Source organism: Polypterus senegalus, chromosome 18 (genome assembly GCF_016835505.1).
Source record: "Polypterus senegalus isolate Bchr_013 chromosome 18, ASM1683550v1, whole genome shotgun sequence".
NCBI lineage: Eukaryota > Metazoa > Chordata > Cladistia > Polypteriformes > Polypteridae > Polypterus > Polypterus senegalus.
In genome coordinates, this window is record NC_053171.1 from 55,294,592 (window position 1) to 55,318,134 (window position 23,543).

At 40.3% G+C, this 23,543-nt stretch overlaps 1 protein-coding gene across 2 annotated transcripts in view; it reads right to left on the reverse strand.

Annotated features, from left to right (window-relative positions):
* LOC120518890 (zinc-binding protein A33-like) overlaps positions 1 to 21,587 on the reverse strand; it is a 40,056-nt gene extending 18,469 nt beyond the window's left edge. The window contains exons 1-6 of one of the 2 annotated variants that reach the window (XM_039741900.1): positions 21,514 to 21,587; positions 8,263 to 8,361; positions 5,219 to 5,255; positions 4,528 to 5,096; positions 3,660 to 3,755; positions 3,321 to 3,554 (exon numbers count right to left, since the gene is read on the reverse strand). In XM_039741900.1, coding sequence (XP_039597834.1) covers positions 3,321 to 3,554; positions 3,660 to 3,755; positions 4,528 to 5,096; positions 5,219 to 5,255; positions 8,263 to 8,361; positions 21,514 to 21,525 — 1,047 coding nt within the window. In that variant the 5' untranslated portion in view covers positions 21,526 to 21,587. Of the gene's footprint in view, positions 1 to 3,320; positions 3,555 to 3,659; positions 3,756 to 4,527; positions 5,097 to 5,218; positions 5,256 to 8,262; positions 8,366 to 21,513 lie in introns of both variants that reach the window. The other variant, XM_039741901.1, reaches the window with a different exon arrangement.
* Between the last annotated feature and the right edge of the window lie 1,956 nt (positions 21,588 to 23,543).

The following is a 23,543-nucleotide window of genomic DNA, read 5'->3' on the forward strand; positions in this document are numbered from 1 at the left end:
ATAATCTGGTTAAACACTCCACTGCCATCTCTCTTAAACACCTCAATGCTTCCATAGGTATGTCCACTGGACCAACTGCCTTTCCATTTTTTATCCTCTTCATAGCTGTCCTTACTCAGCCTTGCAGTCTTCCTTTTTGAACTTCCACCATTTGATCCTTGGCACTGCCCTCACTCTCTTCTTGATCTCCAACGTCATCCTACAGACCACCATCCTATGCTGCTTAACTACACTTTCCCCTGCCACCACTTTGCATTCTTCAATCTCCTTCAGATCAACTCTTCTGCATAGGATGTAATCTACCTGTGTGCATCTTCCTCCACTCTTGTATGTAACCCTTTGTTCCTCCCTCTTCTTAAAATACGCATTCACCACAGCCATTTCCATCCTTTTGGCAAAATCCACTATCCTCTGACCTTCTTCATTCCCCTCCTTGACACCATACCTACCATCACCTCCTTGTCTCCACTGTTCCCTTCACCAACATGCCCATTGATATCTGCTCCAATCACCACTTTCTGTCCCTTGGGTACACTGTTCATCACTTCATCCAACTCACTCCAAAAATCTTCTCTCTCATCCATTGCACACCAAATTTGTGGTGCCTATGCACTAACAACATTCATCATCACACCTCCAATTTCCAGCTTCATAATCGTTACTCTGCCTGACACTCTTTTCACCTCCAAAACACTCTTGACATACTGTTCCTTCAGAATAACTCCTACCCCATTTCTCCTCGCATTCACACCATGATAGAACAATTTGAATCCACCTCCGATTCACCTGGCCTTCTCCCCTTCCATTTAGTCTCTTACACACACAATATATCAACCTTCTTTCTCTCCATCATATCTGCTAACTCTCTCCCCTTACCAGTCATACTGCCAACATTCAAAGTTTCAACCCTCAGTTCCACTCTCTTTACTTTCCTCCTCTTCTTCTGCCTCCGGACACGTCTTCCCCCCTTTTTTTCTCCAGCCAACAGTAACCCAATTTCTGCTAGCACCCTGTTGGCTAGCAGTACTGGTGGCGGTTGTTGTTAACCTTGGGCTCGACCAATTCAGTATGGAAATTTGTATTGTTGTCCGCATATTGATTTGGCAAAATTTTACACCGGATGCCCTTCCTGACGTAACCCTCCCCATTTATCCGGGCTTGGGACCGGCACGAAGAAACACACTAGTTTGTGCATCCCCTGTGGCTGGGTTACCACTCCAGGAGTTCCAAGGCCAAATGATCACCCAGCCTCCCCAGGCATTTTACCTAACACAGTCTTCTAAATGTGTCCTTATGGCTTTCAGTTGTCACATGGAAGAAACTGATGACGGTGGTGGTCATGTGGACATCTGAGACATTCAATCCATAAACACATGGGCCAGCATAGTACCTTGATCAGGTGGTGGCGGTACAGATCACCACCACAGAAGAACCAGAAAAAACAGCAGAGAATGGTAGAGAATTGCAGAACTCAAATGATACTTTAGTGCCCATATAGACTAACAAGGATACAGTACAACTAATTTATAACCATTTTAAAATAATGGGTTTTTAGCAGTTTTTTAATCATTCTACAGTATTACCCAGTCAAATTTCTATTGATAAAATATTCCAAATTTTAGGTGCATAACAGCAATAGGCCGCTTCACCACTTCTTTTCAGGTTGGCTCTTGGAATTACAAGCAGAACTTAATTTGAAGATCTGAGGCTATGACATGGAGTGTAAAGGGACAAACATTCCAAAATAGAATGGGGCAAGATTCTTTTAGGCTTTGTAAACCATTAGTAGTATTTTAAAGTCAATTCTAAATGACACTGGTAACCAATGTAACGACGCCAAGACTGATGTGATGTGCTCAGATTTTCTTTTTCTAGTTAAGATTCTGGCTGCTCCATTCTGCACTAGTTCTAATCAATTGATGTCGTTTTTGGGTAGTCCTGAGAGGAGTGCATTACAGTAATCTAGTCAATTAACAACAAAAGTGTAAACTAATTTTTCAGCATCCTGCAAAGTTAGAACTTTTGCTATATTTCTTAAGTGAAAAAATGCTGTCCTGGTAATCTGATTAAAATGTGATTTAAAACTCAGGTCAGAGTCAATAATTATCCCTAAATTCTTTACCTCTGACTTGACTTAAGCCTAAGGGATAAAGTTTATTTCTAATACCCTCATTATATCCATTTTTGCCAATAACTAAGATTTCTGTTTTCTTTCCCCTTATTTAGTTTTAGAAATTTACTGCTCATCCCTTTGGAAATACAAGTAAGACACAGGATCAGAGAGCCAAGACGTCAGGGTCATCAGGCGCTATCGATAAATACAGCTGCGTAGCTGTTGTAGCTCACCTTGTGCTTTGACATAATGGGAGCATATAGATTGAAAAGAGCAGTGGACCCAGACTAGATACTTGTGGTACAACATATAAAATATCATGGGTCTCCGAGGTATAATCACCACAAGTAACAAAGAATGCAGCACCCTGGGCTTGAAGGCAACACCAGGTCATTGTTCATGTTGAATCTCCCCACTTCTGTGAAATTTTCTTCTGTGTACTCTGACAATGCATGTGTTTACAAGCACATACAGAACTATGTTGATCATATGCAGTTGTACCTGTTGATCCCTCCAGAGGACCACAAGGTATCATCTGGAATCTCTGTATGTGTAACTGATATTGCAACATGGATGAAAAAGCACCATCTCCAGCTCAATCTGGCCAAGCCAGACCTGCTTGTTGTCCCAGTTAATCTGTCTGCTTAGCACCCCAGTTCTGTTCAGCCCGGCTATTACCATTAACACTCACCAAGTCACTGCACATCCTTGGGCGGCATGATCAATGACCAGCAGGTCAGATCGTATCTAACAGAATATGCAGCACAACTCATGAACCAGACTTTGGGTTTCTGGGTTACTGAAACTTTTAGGTGGTGGGAGTACTGGCATATGTCACCAACCAGCTGCAAATGGTTCAATATGCAGCAGCACATCTGCATTGGCAGCACCTCCATGCAGCACTAACTCTTCAAATTGTCACAGCATGGCTGAAGCCACTCATCTCGTCCTCAAGTAAATGCAAATTATTTTACTCATCTCCTTTATCTTTACAAAAGCTCCTCTCTCACAAAGCAATCCTCCTCTGCTGTTATCTACCTCTATTCCCAGAATGTGCACGCCGATGACCGCAGCCTTGCTCAAACGGTAATTGCACAGTAGCGTGAGCTACACTAACTAGTTGTGTTTACTAATCAATTAAAACCACTTGTGAATTAAATAATTAAAAGTCCCCCAGACTCATATCACCATAGGCACCACTACCTGCCTGTAAAGAATGGATAGGATCATCTGTTTCCAAAATCTTCTCAAATTGAACACTTTTACTCTTCAGCTCAGTGATTTCCTGCTCTATAAGGTTAAGGAGGCATTCTGTCTGGTTCTCAATAAGCTTCCATTTCGTCTCAGCACTTCTGTAAATCTCCGCTCTTGTTCTTTCAATGGCACATATTAATTCGTTTAGAACTTTTTCACTTGCCTCTCTTTCTTCTTGAATTGAATTCTATATAAAATAAATAAATAAAGTACAATAAAGAAGATTATAGCTTTGTAAAACATTAACCAATCATGTAATCTCATATTAATATAGCTAAACATTTCCACTTACTTCAATTAACTTGAGCTGTGTTTTTAGCGTCTCCTTTTGACCCTGTCTCTCATTAATTGTACTTTCTATTTTGGCTTTTGTACTCAAAAACTGTTTCTGTCAATTGGAACAAAATTCAGGTCATTAGAAAAAATCTGTGGCAATGTTTCTAAGAAAGTAAATGTTCAAGAATCCCTTAGTACAGCAGTGCCCAACCAGTTCAATCATGAACTACAGGTCAGTCTCAAAGCCACTGCTGATAGATCTGCACACGCAATGAGAGGCTCAACAAATGGAAAGAAACATCACACTTCCTTTCGTAACCTTTCTGGTAATCAAAGATTTCTTTAGAGACAAAACAAACAAGCGTTTAATTTTTCTTCCCTTCAAATAGTATTCAGACCATTCACTTTTTCACATTTTGTTATGTTTGCTAAAATCAATTTAATTATTTTGCCCTCTTGCAAAGCAACCCTCATAGCCAGAATAACAAAAAAAATGAAATATTTCATTGGCAAAGGTTGTCAGAACCTTTGCTTAGTATTTGGGGACACCTGGGAATTCCACAGGTTCCATGTTTGCGAGGACAAGACGCAACCTTTCAGGCAGGTGGTGCAAGTTCATTGAGAAGGGTGGAGATGACATTGAGAAATAACAATCAGTTTTGTTAAGGTTCACTCCATTTTCTGATAAATCCCATTTTCTAACTTTAGCTTGACTCCCCCTCATATTAATTATTCTACATTGATCTCTAGTGTTCTCCTTCAGAACTCTGGTATTAATAAATTACTTTGTACTTGAGGTAGACCCCAAACTCTATTACTTGTGAGAGGCAAACAGCCCAGAAATTTTGCATTCTCCTTCAGCTATGGGGCAAAAGGACACTCACCTTTCTCTTGCTCCATTCCACCTCGGCTTCGACAATGTTGTGGTTTTTATGATCTGTTACAGAGCACAAAAGACATATGCAAGTCTGGTCAGTTCTGCAGAACAGTTCCAGAGCTTGCAGGTGCTCTTCACACAGCCTCTCTTCGAGAGAGTCGAGGGGATCTACCAGTAGGTGGGTCTTGAGGGTTACTGCTGCATAGTGGGCTTTGATGTGCTCTTCACAGTACGAGGCTGGGCACGTCAAACAGGACTTGACTGCCCTCCTCTTTCTTCCAGTGCAGGCATCGCAAGGCACACCATGGTAGGCAGAATTGCTTTCCTCATCATCTTGGACTTTCATCCAGCTAAACTCTTCTGTTATCTCAGCCAGGTCTCGATTGATGTGGAGATCAGGCCGGTCTGGATAGACCTTCTTACACAGCGGACATGTATAGACATCATTTGCATCCCAGGACTTTAAAATGCAGGCCATGCAAAAGTTGTGTCCGCAGGTGATGGAGACCGGCTGAATGAAGATATCTAAGCAAATAGGGCAGGTGAACTGTTGATCAGAGAGCACGCTGATCAAAGCTGTTAAAGAGGAGGGAATAAAACAGGAAAAATGACATGATAATTCCCCAGTACCATGAAGAAGATAGTGACGTCTACAGAGCAGGCGGTAAAGAGTGAAACGAGAATTGAAATTGTTATACCTGTTTGTAGATCTCCTTTTCTCGGTTTCTTAGGAATCTGCGAACAATCAAACAACAGCAGGTTTCTTGAACTTATTGAATATGGAAACTTAAATATAGCTCACATTTTTTTGTACACACTCCGAGCTGTACAGATTTCCCATTTTTACAATACCTTTTAAACAGAAACACAAACACACACTCACTGAGCAAATTCTGAAGACCAATCAACTAATACCAGTAGGACATCGTTTTGCTCTCAAAACCGTCTCAAGTCCTTTTGGGGGTTGGATTCCACAAAATGTTGGAAACATTCTTTTGAGATTCTAGTCAATCTAGTCCAATTTCTGCAGATGCATTAGCTGTACATTCATGCTGCAGATTTCCCAAAGGTGTTCAGTTGGAATCAGATCATTAGAAAAACAATGAACTTACAGTCAAGTTTGTCAAACAACTCTTGCTTTGTGACATGGTGTATCATCATACTGGAAGAAGACACTATAAGATAAGGAAACTGTGGCCATGAAGGAATGTACATGGTCAACAACAATGCTCAAATAGGTCATAGCATTTAAGCGATGATTGATTAGTATTAACAGTGTGCCAAGTAAATATTCCACACACCATTAAAGCACCACCACCAGACTGGGCTTTTGAGATAAGGCAGGTTGGGTGAATGGATTCATGCTGTTGGAGCCAAATTCTGATCCTACCATCCGTGTTGCCTTAGAAGAAATTGAGATTCATCAGATCGGGCTATGTTTTTCCAGTCTTCAACTGTTCAGTGTTGGTGAGGCTATGCCACGTGATGGGGTCTTCAGCTATTGTAGCCCATCCACCTCAAGGTTTGACGTATTTTGCATTCCTAGATGCTCTTCTGCTCACCCCAGTTGTATAGAGTAGCTATCCGAGTTACCACAGCCTTTCAGTTCAAACCAGACTGACATTTCTTCACTGAACTCTGGCATCAACAAGGTGTTTCCATCTGCAGAACTGCTTCTCACTAGTACCATTCTAAGTAAACTCTAGAGACTGTTCTGTGAAAATCCAAGGAGATCAGCAATTAGAGAAATACTCAAAGCAGCTTGTCTGGAACCAACAATGATGACACAGCTGAAATCGCCGAGATCAGATTTTTCTCACTTCTGGTGTCTGATGTGAACTGAAGTCTCCTGACCGGCATCAGCAAGATTTGATGCATTGCACCACTGCCACATGATTGGCTCACTAGATATTTGCATAGATTGGCAGGTGTACGGGCATTCCTAATAATTTGCCCAGTGAGTGAATATTTTGTGTGGTCTAACTAACAAACACTAATACAAAAAGATTAGTAAGGAAGAATAGCAGGGATTTCTATTCCTTTTAATGGCTAAAAGACATGTGCAGAATTTGAAGGTTGATCAGCAGTTTGTATTAACCAACACTAAGAGAGGAGGAAATTGATGTTTGTGTGTTTGAATCAGGGATTGAACATTGGGGTGACATTATAAAAGGGCAGACACAAACTATAAAAATGTTCAAGCGCACCCATGGGTCAACTACTGCCTTGTCATGAAAATAAAATGCCTCTAATTCTCTTCTGAAGGAAGAATATGGATGGAGGTGGCATCTATTGGCACCCAAATGGTTTGCTATGTTTCTGTTTAACTGTTACCATCTAGAAGACCACAAGAAGTCTGTTATAGCTGTCCTTGTGTAATCAGTCTACTGTTAGGGATATATAATGTTCAGAGAGCATGTATTTATATATATATAGAAATCATGGAACAGGGAGTGTGCAGCCACTGATGGTAAAAATACCTCTAGACAGACAGAAAGGACACTATATGATAGATAGACAGACATACAGAACACTTTACTTGTCCCAAAGTGGAAATTAAAACTTTACATAAGCTTAAGAAAAATATTAATATAATAACAAACCACAACCCCTATTCCCCAAAACACTTGGATAGAGCAGGTCCAGCTTGTGTCCACAAATGGAACATACTGACTTTTGCCTTCCGAAATTCCCCCTGGTTGAAGTCATCAGCATTCAAGGGTCAGAATGATTCATCATTAGAGTCTTGGTAACAGAATGAATTTTTTAGATGGGCACAGCTGCAGATCTCCGCAATTCAGTAGCTCCACTGGACACCCAATTGGATTGAAGGTTTTTTTGACACTTGGTTTACTTGACTTGAGTCAGACAGCACATTACGTGGTAAGCCTGAAGAGGACAACCAATTGCTTTGCCCTTTGTTTACTGTTTACTAGACACAGTGAAGCAGCTATGGAGCTGTCCTTGCACCACTGCCATTAGAGATGGCGAATCACCATCAACTTCGGTTTACAAGAGTATACATATTCAAACCCACCAGTCACTGTAAAAAAATTTCCGTTATAACTAAATGTTTTTATTATCTCTTGAATTTCGTTACAATGGGATTCCACCTGTATATGTCTTTACTATATCTGACGTCTTGTTCTCAGAATGCCTTACATTCTCAGATTTTATAAGATAAGATTGCCTTCCAGATCCTCTTCGCTCTCCCTGTGACATCTCTCAAGCGTATAGCTTGTCCAAAAAGCAATTTGGATGAGCTGACGATTTCATTTGCAAAGACAGGAGAACATCATTAATTGAAAATCCATTCAAACATTTATAGTAACAGCCAGAAGTCAGATCACATCAATAAAAATTGATAACTGTTAAAAAGAAAAGTTTATCAAAACAAGTTAACTAAGCAAAGAAAAAGTGCAGCTCAGGCTGCGTCCTACTCCCAATCACTGCAGTTCTCAGATGTGATGCTGCAGGATATAAACCCATAAAAAAAGTTGAATATTTGCCAACGTGAAAGGCACCTATTCTGTTCCAGCCAATGCCAATCTATGCAGGGCAGTCAGTATGTCGTGACATTTCATTTGTTTTACAATCCTATGAATTACGAGTGGAGTATAACCCTGAAATGATGGAAGTCAGTGTAACATAATGTTCAATGGTGTCTGCCGAGATTCTGAGAGATCCTGTTGCCTTTATTTGTTGTCAGTGCTAAATATTATCTATCAGTCATTTGTATTACCTTATGGCCATGGTGTTTCTCAGTTGAGGACGGCTGAAATAAGTTTGCTTTTTCAAGGCTGTAGTGTTTACCAGAGTCCTTTACATTTTTGGATTCCATCTTCCTTGAAATAAATGAAAATGCACAAGAAATGTTAAATGGAGGAATCAATTGAAAAACTAGAATCTAACAAACAAGTTTAGTTAGAGAGCATGAATTATTCTAAAATATACCTACTGTGTTTTTCAGAAATGCAAGCAAAAAACCTTTCAATTTGATCAAATTGCAGAATATATTTAAGCAATCACTCATCACCAATATGAAAACTAAAAAAAACAGTGCAGAGAAAGTATATCAAGCTTAAAAAAGATGAATTGTGTGAACTGTGAAAGATGAGAAAAGACACAGAAGCTGAAGCAAAGAATAATTACAATGATGAAGAAGCAAGTAGTAGACATGACAAGACAGCAATCAGCACTATAAATAACGGTGTGACGTCTTGATACTCAAAATTGATTTTTTTGATTTGATATACTTGGTTAATTTCCAAGTTGAAACTGCCTTTTCACATGACCTTTGGAGGTCCAAGCACAGGGTCAGCCATTGTACAGCACCCCTGGAGTAATTTTCAGGTTAAAGGCCTTGCTCAGGGACCCAATGGAAAAGGATCACTTCTGGCAGTAAAGAGTTTTGAACCAGCAACCTTCTTGATACTGTGGTGTTATGGGTCCACAGCTCGTGGAGAAAAGGCCATTGATTTTAAATAAATAATTATCGCACCTGAGGCGGCTTCGTGAGGGGGGCGTTGTTGTAGCGAGCCGCGGGGCAGTCGTCGATGTGGGCGTTTCTCACCGTGTGCACAGGTGAGGAACTGCCCACATTCGTGATTGCTCCCGTGGCTAATGCTGCAGCTGTGATGGCCCCTCACGTTTTTAAAAGAAGCGCAAGTCGGTTGGGGGGAAAGAGAGAGAATCGATTAGAGAGAAAGAAACGATCGGAGAGAGAAAGGAAAGGAGAGGACGGAGGTTACCGGGAGCAGGAGAGGAAGCAGGTCGGTGAGAGGGAGAGAGCCGCGAAGAGCGGAGGACGTCGGCGAATGAGCGCTCGTGGACAGCTGCATGGAAGCTGGGTGTTAGGCCGACACCCACGTGTTTGTGTTGATGTCGCTCCCGCTGAGCGAGCAGGTAGCGGGAGTGACCAAGGTGAAAGCGCGCCGCAGAAAGGCAGCGGAAGTCGGGAGGCTTGGAGTGGCAGTCCTTGGTGTGAGCGTCCTGGAGACCAAGGAGTCCAAGTCTCGAGGCTGGGATGAGAGCCAAACCGAAGCCAGGGATCGGGAGGTCTCCAGTCTTGCGTGTGTTTGAGGAGGGCAGCTGTAGAGAGCGTCTTGCCTGCTGCTTGGCCCATACGGGATAAGCAGGTGAGACGCATACAGAAAAGCACCGGATTTGTTTTTTGTTTTAAAGACTGCTTCCAGGAGAAGATTTTAACCTTCGTTTTTAAAGGATTGTTGTGTTTATTTATTGGTTTTACCCCACGTTCGTTTTATGGGTTATTTATTTAATGAACTATGAAGATCTGCACTATTTATGAACACTTGTTTTGTTGATTTTAAATAAAAGCACTTTTGCACTTTCTACCTTCCCCTTGCTCAGTAATTTGCCTCCATTGACTAGCTCATTCGGCAACATTATCGACGGTGTTGGGTTCAAGTGCTTCCAACATCAAAGGGAGTGTGGAGCCAGAACCCACATCGTCACAGATACCAACAGAGATCCTTAGCCACAGAGTCACCACCCCACCTTGCCACCTTCTGATAGAAATGTACCTTCAAGGTAGACTATTTCTTGTGACAATTTCATGTTGTGTGGCAGAGAGGTATGCAAATCCCCTTAAATGAAAGTCTGTAATGTTTACTTCTATCACCCTTGAATTGTTTGATTTGTAATTTTAAACTGCAGAGCAGATGGGGAAATCAAGAAAGAAAATGTGTCTGTTTCAAACATGATGGGTGGCCCTGCATGTCATGCATCCCTAAACACTATTAAAGCACTTTTGGATGAACTTCTCAGTCTCTGCACAACTTGGCAGAGTTAACACTATAATTACACAAGAACTGTATTGATTACGAAAAAAAATGTTTGCAGTCAAATTTTCACTACAGAGTTAATATTTGACAAGAACAGCAATTTATTTCTTGTATAGCCCAAATTCACACAAAGAATACATCAATGGGCTTTAACAGGCCCTGCTTTTGACAGCCCCACAGCTAACCCCAACTGCAGCACCACTGGAGATGTAGAATGTATATTTTTTCAGACAGACAGACAGACAGATACTTTATTAATCCCAAGGGGACAAGAGGTGACTGGCCTGCAATATTTTAATGGTAAATTTCACAGTTTTCTGTAAGACACATCAGAGTTAAAATTTAAAACATCAGATCACCACTTTGTTGAGAGCAATGGCTGCAATCTTCCAAATGATCACTCTTTAACTGTAGAGTTAACTCAGGCTATGTTACTTTAGCAACCATAATAAATAGGGATGGATGATTGGGGACCACAGATTGTGGATCAATAGCTCCTCAAGCCAGTAGGTGGCTCCGTACCTTTAAGAGAAGGCTGGTGTCCAGGGTTACAGTGACACTTGGGGCTTTTAGGACTCCCTTAAGTCATTCTTGGACTGCCATACCCATAACTATAAGTAGTGCCTGGATGGAGTTTAAAAGACCCTTCCAGTGACCTATATCCTAAATGCAGAGTTGCATGGAAGGTGGACAAAGGGTCCTCTGGCCAAAGAAAGGAGGACAGAGGTGGTACGTACAATAAGCAACCTATAGCACAGCCAGGGTTCAAATCTTGGTTTGAGTGGGCCTAAAGGAGCTTAGTGTTTTGTTGGTTTTGGTTCTGTTTACGTATTGCATCTCCTAAACCCCTGGACCTTTGTAACCTTTGTTTGTTGTAACAAATTTTTTATTTTCATATTTTGACCTCCTTGGCTGATAATGGTTCTAAAGTCTACTCTTCTCTTAGCCGTAATATATATGAATTGTGAGACTTTTGAACTCTTTGAAACCATCCCCAACAGGACGACACGCAGAAACAAGATTGCCTCTTTTGAGACCCTCCCCAATGGGACAACATGCAGACTGCCGTGTTTGTTGAAGGTTGCTTGTCAGTCGCCGAGCCAACCGCAGATTCGCAGCACCACAGAAACAACTACAAGCTGACCGTGGCCACGCACGCTTATGGGTGAGGCAAGGAACATCATAACTTGGCCACTGACTTGGCTCCGACCCGGCCTGTTTGCGGTGTCTGTATATAGTAGAGTGGCAGAACCTGTTACAATAAATAAACTTGCTTTTCCCATTTAGAGTGGAATAAAACTGGTTGTGATAAGGTACCGAGACTCAGCCTCGACTTTGGAGTGCAATACACTGACTAATGTGTCACAGAATCTAGAAATGTCTTTACTTTCTTCAATTTAAAGAACAAAACACAATAATATCAAGAAAAAAAATATCAAGTACATAAATCGTTTCAAAGACTACCTATACAACCTACCGCAACATCCCCATCCAACTCAGAAAGTTATACAACCAGAACATCAAGTGGTTCTTTGGATAGAATAAAAGAGCAAATAAAACAGACCTGGCCTGCTTATTTTACAATTATAGTGAATTCTTGTCTAATGCTGAAACAATTCTGAAAGATGTTTCCCAGTTGGAGGTAATAGAGAACATAGCTTTCCCACCGAGTTACAGAAGTAGGAATGGGATTCTTCCAGTTAAGCAAAATAAGTCTACATGCATCCTTACAGTAGGTGGTGATAAAATACTAAGAGTGTCCAAATCACCACGAAACAGAAGCCGATGACGTGGTGTAGGGCATCACAACAGGCAACGCCTTTCACAGACAGCGTCGCAAAGTGATGTACACAACAGAAAACAACTAAAACACACAGTTACAACCAGTAAAAAAAATACAATTATATTGACATTTCAACAAATTATCCATAAACAGAAATGCCATATGTCTGCCCATGTGGTAACCTACCAAGGTGCCTCTTCAACAGTTTTTTTAAATATATCAAGTGTATCAACAGTCCATAAAGCACAGGGAAGGCTATTCCACCATTTCTGTGCAACAGACTGAAAATTCAGATCCCCTTGAGTCTTTAGCCAAGTACGTGGAACAAAAAGAAGGCCTTGGTTAGAAGGCCTAAGTGCTGCAAGAGATCTGAAATAAATTGTGGTGTTTGATCAAACAGAGCTCTGTAGGTGATTACTGAAATTTTTAAAACGGATCCTAAATTCCAGCAGAAGCCAGTAATGGAGTAATGTGAGACCAGTTAGTGGAGTGGGTTAACAGTGTAGCAGCAGCAGTATTTGAATAGACTGAAGACGCAGCAGCAATATTTTATTCAAACACGCAAATAAAGAATTGTAATAATCCACACATAAAAAAAAAAAAAATAAAAGTATGCATTAACATCTCCATTAGGGCCTATGATAAAAACAAGAGTGAGATAAGGACCTAACATGAGCATCAAGATTTAGAACCTGGACAAATAATACCCAGCTTCTGGTTGAGTGAAACAGCCAATAACCTGAGACTGATCCCTGTGTGTAAATTTAACAGGGCAATAATTAAAACTTCAGTTTGTTTGGGGTTTTTTTTTTGTTTTTTTAAGAATTGTTCTGTAAGAAATTAGCAGCCAGCCATTTATTAATTTCACTCTGGCAATCAAGCAGGGCAGCTAACTTACAAAGGTTTAAAAGAGAATAAAAGCGGACTATCGTCAGCATACATGTGATATGAAATATCTTTAATGAGCTTAAAATACGAACTAAAGGAAGGAACAAGGAAAATGAGACTGGCCCAAAACAGATCCCTGCGGCACTCCACACAACAAGGATGCTGGGGCTGACATGTGCTCACCCACACTAATGGAGAATCTCCCTTCTGCCAAAAAAAGAAGTAAAGCAGTCTAGGGCAGCCCCAGAGATACCTATGCAATGCTTAACCTATTCATTAGAAGGCCCACAGCAGGGGTCAGCAACCTGTGGCACGAAGAACGATTTTCAATGGCACTCTGATTGAATTGAAATATAGTAAAAAAATATATTTTAATTATAGCGCTCGCGTTCATGCTCTGCATCCCCAGCTACATTTTGCGTATGCGACTCACATGTAAAGAGAAACCATGTATTCAGTGCAGGCCCTGGTACATTAAAATGTGTGCGTTATGCTGTGAAAGTGCTGTGTGTCAAGTGCACGAAGACATTATCAAACTAAACATCGGTCCACATTTAAAAATTCTGATGAGAAAAGTGAAGCTACTGTATAAAAAGGGCTGTTTCTGACTTTAAGAAACAAACTGCTTATTTCAGTCAAATAATTGAAACCAAAAACAAAACCACCGAATGTAGTTATAAAAATTAATTGACAAAACATTCTTTTTACATATTATCCTATGTATATTAAAATATTGAATGACCAATAATATAAGATCGGGTTATAATGGGCTTCAAAAGTATATAATATAATAATATATTGTCACACAAATGCGGGTAGGCGGCAACTAAAGGGCCTGAGTAATTATAATTCTACGCCAGACCAGGGGGCAGCAGGGTTTATTGACTGTCTCTCACAGTCCCTTGCAGACCATTTTTGGGGAATCCCGCCAGGTTCCAGTGTCGGCGGCTCTGAAGACGTCACTTCCTCCACCAGCCTTTAAAGTAACAATCTTACCTCCACATAGGCAGTTCTGTTTTGGACTCAATCTTGTGAGCATCTCTGTTCAAATTCAACCTTTTTGCAGCCAAGGCATATTATACAGGTGGCTGCCCCAAAACTTTATGATGTAAGTTGGTTGTTTTTTTGACAATATACTTTTGAAGCCCATTATAACTGGACCAATTTTGATACTATATATAACAAAATTGGTAGAATTATGTCAGCACGCAGAATAAAAATGTAACATAGGTTCAACATGACAGCGCTGAAAGGTTGCCGACCCCTGGCCTACAGTATCAAATGCAGCACTAAGGTCCAAGAGTAACAGGAAAGAATATTCCCAGACATCATCAGCCATCAAAAGGTCATTAGCCACCTTAAGAAGTGCTGGTGCTGTGGAATGTTGTTTTGTAAAACCAGACTGAAATGCATCTAAAATTTGATATTTATTAAGAAAAGCAATCAGCTGTGATTTGACTACCTTTTTTACAATTTTAGCTAGGAATGGGAGTTTAGAGATAGCCCTCAGATTATTAAAAGTCAGTGGGATTCAAATTATTTTTTTCAATAAAGGATGCACAATAGCACACGTCGAATAAATTGTAACAAACCCATTGAGGAGAGAAGAATTTATCATGGACCCCAAATTTGGGCCACTCCAGTGAAGAACTCGTACAAGAATATCCAACACGCAAGATGAAGGATTTAATTTGTTGATTAAAGTTAAAAGATTGTCAAGAGATACTGGGGAAAAGGAATTGAGACTGAAAGGGCAAGGGGGATCAGCCTGCACAATATGTGATCGAATGGAAGTAACTTTCTCAACAAAATAGCTAAGAATATTAGCAAAATCGGTATCTGAAAAAACAGGAACATTAACAGAGCCAGTGTCAAACAAAATTTTGGAATTAAGTTGTGCTATTTGATACCAGTTGTGCAAAATACATAGCCCTAGACCTATTTTATGCTTGCACGATAACACAAAGTCCAAAGCTATCGGAGATGTACAGACATTTTTACCCCAAATGGCCCTAGTGTAGAATATTCCCAGACTATGAGATCTAGCAGTGCAGGTGTGCTTGATGGCCTCCTTCACAGTTGGGGAGGTCATCTTATGCTAAATATATATGAACAATGAACAATGTTTAATTCACATTACATTGTTCTTTATACATATTGAACATCAATATCAAATTTATTTAAACAGCACATTTAAAACAACAATAGGTGACCAAAGTGCAGAATAAACAAATATAATACAGTACAAAAGAGAATAAGCAAAACAATAATAAAACAGACAAATACAGCTCTTAGAATTATAATGAATTTAAAGCTAAGGAATAGAAATGTGCCTTAAGAAGCGATTGAAAAATGGGCAAAGTAGGGCCAAGCTTAACATCAAGTGACAACCCATTCTAGATTTGGAGGGCTACAACTGCAAAGGCACGTTCTCCCCTGCACTTTAGTCTTGATTTAGGGACCACCAGAAGCAAATGATCAGTAGACTTGAGTGACCTTGATGGAATATATATATATATATATATATATATATATATACAGTGGTGTGAAAACTATTTGCCCCTTCCTGATTTCTTATTCTTTTGCATGTTTGTCACACAAAATGTTTCTGATCATCAAACACATTTAACCATTAGTCAAATATAACACAAGTAAACACAAAATGCAGTTTTTAAATGATGGTTTTTATTATTTAGGGAGAAAAAATCCAAACCTACTTGGCCCTGTGTGAAAAAGTAATTGCCCCTGAACCTAATAACTGGTTGGGCCACCCTTAGCAGCAATAACTGCAATCAAGCGCCATGCGATAACTTGCAATGAGTCTTTTACAGCTCTGGAGGAATTTTGGCCCACTCATCTTTGCAGAATTGTTGTAATTCAGCTTTATTTGAGGGTTTTCTAGCATGAACCGCCTTTTTAAGGTCATGCCATAGCATCTCAATTGGATTCAGGTCAGGACTTTGACTAGGCCACTCCAAAGTCTTCATTTTGTTTTTCTTCAGCCATTCAGAGGTGGATTTGCTGGTGTGTTTTGGGTCATTGTCCTGTTACAGCACCCAAGATCGCTTCAGCTTGAGTTGACGAACAGATGGCGGACATTCTCCTTCAGGATTTTTGGTAGACAGTAGAATTCATGGTTCCATCTATCACAGCAAGCCTTCCAGGTCCTGAAGCAGCAAAACAACCCCGGACCATCTCACTACCACCACCATATTTTACTGTTGGTATGATGTTCTTTTTCTGAAATGCTGTGTTCCTTTTACGCCAGATGTAACGGGACATTTGCCTTCCAAAAAGTTCAACTTTTGTCTCATCAGTCCACAAGGTATTTTCCCAAAAGTCTTGGCAATCATTGAGATGTTTCATAGCAAAATTGAGACGAGCCCTAATGTTCTTTTTGCTGAACAGTGGTTTGCGTCTTGGAAATCTGCCATGCAGGCTGTTTTGCCCCGTCTCTTTCTTATGGTGGAGTCGTGAACACTGTCCTTAATTGAGGCAAGTGAGGCCTGCAGTTCTTTAGACGTTGTCCTGGGGTCTTTTTGACCTCTCAGATGAGTCGTCTCTGCGCTCTTGGGGTAATTTTGGTCGGCCGGCCACTCCTGGGAAGGTTCACCACTGTTCCATGTTTTTGCCATTTGTGGATAATGGCTCATACTGCGGTTTGCTGGAGTCCCAAAGCTTTAGAAATGGCTTTATAACCTTTACCAGACTGATAGATCTCAATTACTTCTGTTCTCATTTGTTCCTGAATTTCTTTGGATCTTGGCATGATGTCTAGTTTTTGAGGTGCTTTTGGTCTACTTCTCTGTGTCAGGCAGCTCCTATTTAAGTGATTTCTTGATTGAAACAGGTGTGGCAGTAATCAGGCCTGGGGTGGCTACAGAAATTGAACTCAGGTGTGATACACCACAGTTAGGTTATTTTTAACAAGGGGCAATTACTTTTCACACAGGGCCATGTAGGTTTGGATTTTTTTTCTCCCTAAATAATAAAAACCATCATTTTGTGTTTACTTGTGTTATATTTGACTAATGGTTAAATGTGTTTGATGATCAGAAACATTTTGTGTGACAAACATGCAAAAGAATAAGAAATCAGGAAGGGGGCAAATAGTTTTTCACACCACTGTATATATATATATATATATATATATATATATATATATATATATACACATACAGTGGAACCTCGAGATACAAGTTTAATTCGTTCCAGCACTGAGCTTGTATAGCGAATTTCTCGTATCTTGAACAAACTTCCCCATTGAAAATAATGGAAATCCAGTTAATCCGTTCCGCACCCCCAAAAATATCAACAAAAAAATCTATTTTCCTAACAAATAACACTGATAAATAATATATACAAGTGGAACCTCGGTTTGCAAGTAACTTGGTTTACGAGTGTTTTGCAAGACAAGCTAAATTTTTTAATTAATTTTGACTTGATAAAATGAGCGATGTCTTGCAATACAAGTAGTATGGATACACTTTGTCTGCTGAGCGTCATGTGAGCATAACTGAGCTGATGGTTCTTCTCTCTCGTGCGCATCTCTCTCTCATCTCTCTCCTTCATGCACGCGTCTCTCTCTCTCTCTCCCCTTATCCTGCCTGCCTCTCTCTTTCTCAATCATCTCCTATTCTCCGTCTGCATGTCCGCGATATTTTTGGATACGCTAATACAGCGAACTGCTACAGTGAAACAATGAAATCACAAGCGCACAAACGCGTAGATCCTCACGCTATGGGAGAATAAGAAACACTGAGTGAGCTGACGGGCTGGCAGCGTCAGCTTGGGTGAATCCCCGAGTTGAGGCGGATTGGGAAACGCGTCACGCATAACCACAGCCTGGCTCGTGGCTCGTTACGCGAGCCAATGCTCGTATTTAGATCCGAATTTTTCGCTCATACTTTCCTCTTATCTTGAATCTCTCGTATACAGAGGTGATCGTATCTAGAGGTTCCACTGTATATATTTGCAACACCAAATTGGTTGGATTAGTTCGTTAAGCCTTGAACTTCATAGACAGGAGTGTCCAATCATGAGAAAAGGTATTTAAGGTGGTCAATTGCAAGTTGTGCTTCCCTGTGACTCTCCTTGGAAGAGTGACAGCATGGGATCCTCAAAGCAACTCTCAAAAGATCTGAAAACAAAGACTGTTCAGTATCATGGTTTAGGGGAAGGCTACAAAAACCTATCTCAGAGGTTTAAACTGTCAGTTTCAACTATAAGGAATGTAATCAGGAAATGGAAGGCCACAGGCACAGTTGCTGTTAAACCCAGATCTGGCAGGCCAAGAAAAAAACAGGAGTGACATATACGCAGGATTGTGTGATTGGTTACAGACAACCCACAGATCACCTCCAAAGTCCTGCAAGAACATCTTGCTGCAGATGGTGTATCTATACATCATTCTACAATTCAGCGCAATTTAACCACCCTGTACACTTCAGAATTCATCCTGCTACTTCTGCCAGCAGTCACATCATTAATAAAAACCAGTGACTGACCTACATTGGCACTTGGGCATGTCCATGCCATTACATTGCCTCCACCACGTTTCACAGATAATGAGGAATGCATCAGATTCTGAGCTGCTCTTCTCTTACCCATACACTTCTCTCTCCATCATTCTGGTACTTATTAATCTTAGTTTCCTTTGTCCATAAAAAATTTTTCCAGAACTGGACAGGCTTTTAAAAAATGTCCAGCAAAGTCTCATCTGTCCTTCCTGTGCTTAAAGTCTACCAGTGGTTTGCACCTTGTGGTAAACCCTCTGCCTTTACTTTCATGAAGTCTTCTCTTGATTGTAGACTTTGCCACTGACAGGTCTACCTCCCGGAGAGTATTCTTGGTTTGGCTAAATGTTGTGAAAGGGTTCTTCTTCACCAAGGACAGAATTCTGCCATCATCCAGCACAGATGTCTTCTGTGGTTTTCCAGACCTTCTGGAGTTACTGAGCTCACCCTTGTGTTTCTTCTTTCTAAGAATGTACAAGATGGTTGATTTGACAACTCCTAGTGTTTCTGTTATCTCTCTAAAGGGTTTGTTTTCTCAGCCTAATAATGGCCTGTATTTACTGGCACGGACAGCTCTGTGGACCTCATATTGAGAGTTCACAATGACACACTTGGAATCAACTGTGGACCTTTTACTGGCTTAACAGTTAATAAAATAATGAGGGAGCTATGCTATGGAACATCTTGTCACTCAAATGTCCAAATACCTTTGAGCCCCTGGAAATGGAGGAGCTATGCAGAAACATGGCCATCATTCCTAAACGGCTCATACAATATTTTAGTTAAACCCCTTGAATTAAAGCTAAAAGTCTACACTTCATCACATCTTGACTGCCTTGTTTCAAATCCATCATGGTGGTGTACAGAGCCCGGATTATGAAAGTTGAATGTTAAAGAGGGCTGGGCAATCATAAAAACAGCAACTAACTGGTTTCATTTATGATGAGTAACAAAAAGAAAACAAATACAACTACAGAGCGACAGATGTCAAGCCAAAACAGACAGGGCACTCTTACTGTTTTCTACTAGTCTGTAGCGTCCTCCTTGTTTTTCTATGTTGTAGTATGCTGGGGAAAAGTCATCAGTGCAGGTGACGCCAGCAGACTAAACAAAGGGATTAAAAAGGGCGGTTCAATCTTGGGAGTCACACCAGCCTCACTGGAGGAAGAGGTGGAACAGACGGTCACTCAGAAAGGTGCTTACTATCCTGGACAGTGTGCGAGAAGCACCTTCAGTAACAAACAGTGACAACTATGTGAGATCATTTCTACCTTCAGCCATCAGGCTCTCACCATGAGTCACCCCTTAGCCAAGGTGGTCTTGTTTCCTGAATGGTGCAGAGCTGATTGAGCAGATATCTTAACAGACAATGACGCCATGTGCAGCATACCATGGAGATGACTGACATCTTGTACTGTGAAATTGGAACTGACAAATATGTGCAATTGTAATCACTTTACGTTTAGTTTTGTTAATACTAAGGGGGCTCGTCAACCCCTGTGAGGGACCTACGCGCTAGTCATTTCCTGGTTCTGCCGCTTGAGATGAATTGTGTTGTGCTTTTGGATAAACACGAATATCAACTCTGTCTTTGATATCTCAGTCTTATGAAACTATCATTGCTGACAATTCGTCACATGTTGGTTTATTATATATGTGAGCGTGATCTTACGGATTCATATAGAAATCCAAGAAAACTTCTTTGTCCGTGCTTTTCAGATACATTTCATGTAAAGTGCAACACTTTTGGACGTATGGATTTGTATCCATCATTGGCTGTAGAGTATCTAATACATCCGATCATTTAACTCTTTTGATTATATGTTGCTTCTCTGTGATCATAAATATAAATCTGACCAAATTGTGGTTTCTTTGAAATTAAACTTGTAGTAGCTCTGTTATATCACCCATGCCCATATATTTGATCTCTTTTCGCTGTTCTGTTATTTCATGGAGTAATAATTTCCGTTTGTTAGCACTAATGCGATCTTTACTATAAGTTTTTTGAGTCTTTCATATTTTAGTATTCTTTAGAATCTCTAACCTGCTTTGCATGTGTATCGCGCCAATGTTTTTGAACCTCTTTACGATGTTCTACTTTGTCTTCTACACTTTGTCTTTTCTTCTTCTACTGTTTGTCTTTTATTTCCACCCCCGCCTGGACCTGTTCGATTTTCAATTCATCTTTTGGCACATCTCGTCTTGTCTTGTGGGTCATGAAATTCTCTCTCTGAAAAGGTCTCGTCGCAAGATTTTTTTATATAATAGAGAGATAGGAATAGATAATTCACTCTTACATGTGTACTTGTAAACTGTTAGTAAATTTAAGATTATGACAATTCTTGTTATTCCAGTAGTGTAACCCTGAAATTTCCTACGTGATAAATACAATCTGCAGTATGTTTAAAAAACAGACATTTAAAAGCTTCACGAGGAACAGGGCTCTTGCAGATTATGCGTACAATGATACACTTAACAGGTGTAACCGGTTCTTACAGGTGTGAGGACTTTCAGTTTGCCTTTGATTTGATACAACGTTTAAATAAATGATCAGACTACAGACACGTTATTATTCTAAAATGTCTTAATGTTTTGGACTGTTTCACACATTTCACTCGTAATCTAAAGTATAAATTCCCTTTGGGCTTTGCTGATACACAAACTGAATATAACCTGTCTCACAATGTGCAAAACCGATGAAAGCAAGCAGGAAATCCAGGTCATTCAGTAACAACATTTCTTTTTTCCATTACTAATACATTATATTTGTTTTTCACATTATCCCTTAGATGACTTACTTTGCTTTATAATGGATTCTTGTTTTTAATGCTATACATTTTCTCTAATAAGAAGCTAATACTTTAAAACTGACCTGATGTTTCATTTTCATAACCTTCAACAGACATTTCTTACCAGATCAGAGACATAATGAACCTTCAAATGGTACATTCACAGACTGTCTTAAACCTTAAAAAGAATGATCCGACTTCACTACTCACCTTCTCAGCCATGTGTTGAAGACACCAGACTCTTTGTTATCACAGTTTGCTTATTCTTAAGACTTCTAGAATTGATGCTTATTTTCACTTTCACTCTCTCTCTCTCTGTTTTTGCTCAGTCCTCCCACAAGTCGCTTAACTGCATTTATTCCATTTTCCAAGTATTTTGTGGGATGCATAGTACTTTTAAACAGAGCTTTAAGTGAATGGCTTCTAATTGTTGGGTTGCAAGTCTTGTCATAGGACCATGTCAATTTAAGTGACTGACAATCAGTCAGATTTAGCTACAGTATGCAGACCTTCCCAGCACAGCAATGTTCACCCTTTTTCTGACAATCAATAGCATGCTGCCTGATGGAGCTGCTGCTGCACAAAGAGTGAACATCCTTGATGAGTTAAACCACAATTTCCATTCTGTCATGGTACATAAAACATGTGACATCACACAGATAAGCCCCCATGCTCCTTATTCCCTGTTGCTGCTTTACATGCATTGCACTTCATTGGTTGATTGCTCTCATGCACACACAGCCTGTCCATACAACTAAACACAAAATCAAACCTGTTGGACAAGTTGAAGTGAGTAACTAGCTATGTCACATTAGGCTACTGGCCTGCATTGGAACACAACCCGACTGCCTCCGACTCAGTAAGATTATGAATGCTTTGCCTCAAAATGTCATCAAATGTGACAAGGCCTTTACATTTAATAATCAGCGTAGAAGATAGATGGTACTATAACAGCACTAACATGACACAAGTAGATGCTAGAGGCACAAGTCCAAAAAGCACACGTGAATTTTATTGACAGTGTTCCCAACAGCCCAAACACACACCTTCTTTTTTCTTTATCTCTCAGTCCTTTTCTTCTCCACACCTCTTCAGCAAGCTGCTTCTTCTTCTGCTTCTTCTGCTTCTTCTGCTGCTGCTTTCTCCCAGCTCTGGCTCCTGGAATACTGCTTGCTGGCCCCTTATATAGGTCACCCAGAAGTGCTCCAGGTGCTCGTTGACCTACTTCTGGCAGCACGTCTGGGTGTGGTGAAAGAGCTACTCTCCAAGGCTCAGCACCTCCAATCTCAGCTGTACCACTCCCTGGCAGCACCAAATTCCCACTCCCATGAAGCCCTGTGGGAGTCTGAGGCACCACTTCAACCTAGGGGGGCTTGCATCTAGCATTCTGGGGAAGGTAACGTTCTGGCCATGCTTTCTCCTTCCAGCATGGAGGCGTTCCACATCAGATTTATTTATATGAGGAGGGAAAAGCCACAGCATTGCCCCTTCATTGACACGAAAAATCATTATTGGCATAATATTGTAAAAAACTATAATGGAAAGGCCAAATAATGGGCGCAGTTATTTAACAATGACAAATCAGAAACCTTGTACAGCTTCTCGTTGTGCTTTACTACTGTTACAAGTCACTGGAAATGCTTTCTAAAATAACAAATGTGCACTTGAACGAGACATGCCTGCTGTCATGCTATATTCCCATCATGTAACACTGCGAGTTTCCCTGATCATCTTGCAATTGTTGCACTCTTTAACTGCAATCTACTAGCAACCAGACACAATCTTCTGTGAAAAAATCTGGCTTTGTGATGCAAATCTTGCTGAAAATTGAGGAATGCCATGCTCGGTCTCCACTTAACAGCCATCCAGTTCTGTCCCATGGCTGATACACTGTTATCAGACTACTACAGACAATTAAAATGTGCATGTTTGACACACTTCTATGTGACATTTAAGTGTAGATTGCATTTAAATGAAAGTGGAGTATTGACATTTTGTGCCCGAGTCCTTCGTCTCAGCTGGGTTTGGGGTGTTACAATTAAAATCCACTGTGTTATGGTTACCCCCAGAAAAATGAAACACATTGAATTTTTTTAAAACAATAAAGACCGTTATTGAGTTTAATTGAAACATGTAAATACCAAAATGTCAGCATATATAGAGTAGAAAAGGTTTATGTAGTGTCTATGGCCATTCTAATGTAGATTTAGTACACGTCCTTTGTGTGATACGTTTAAATA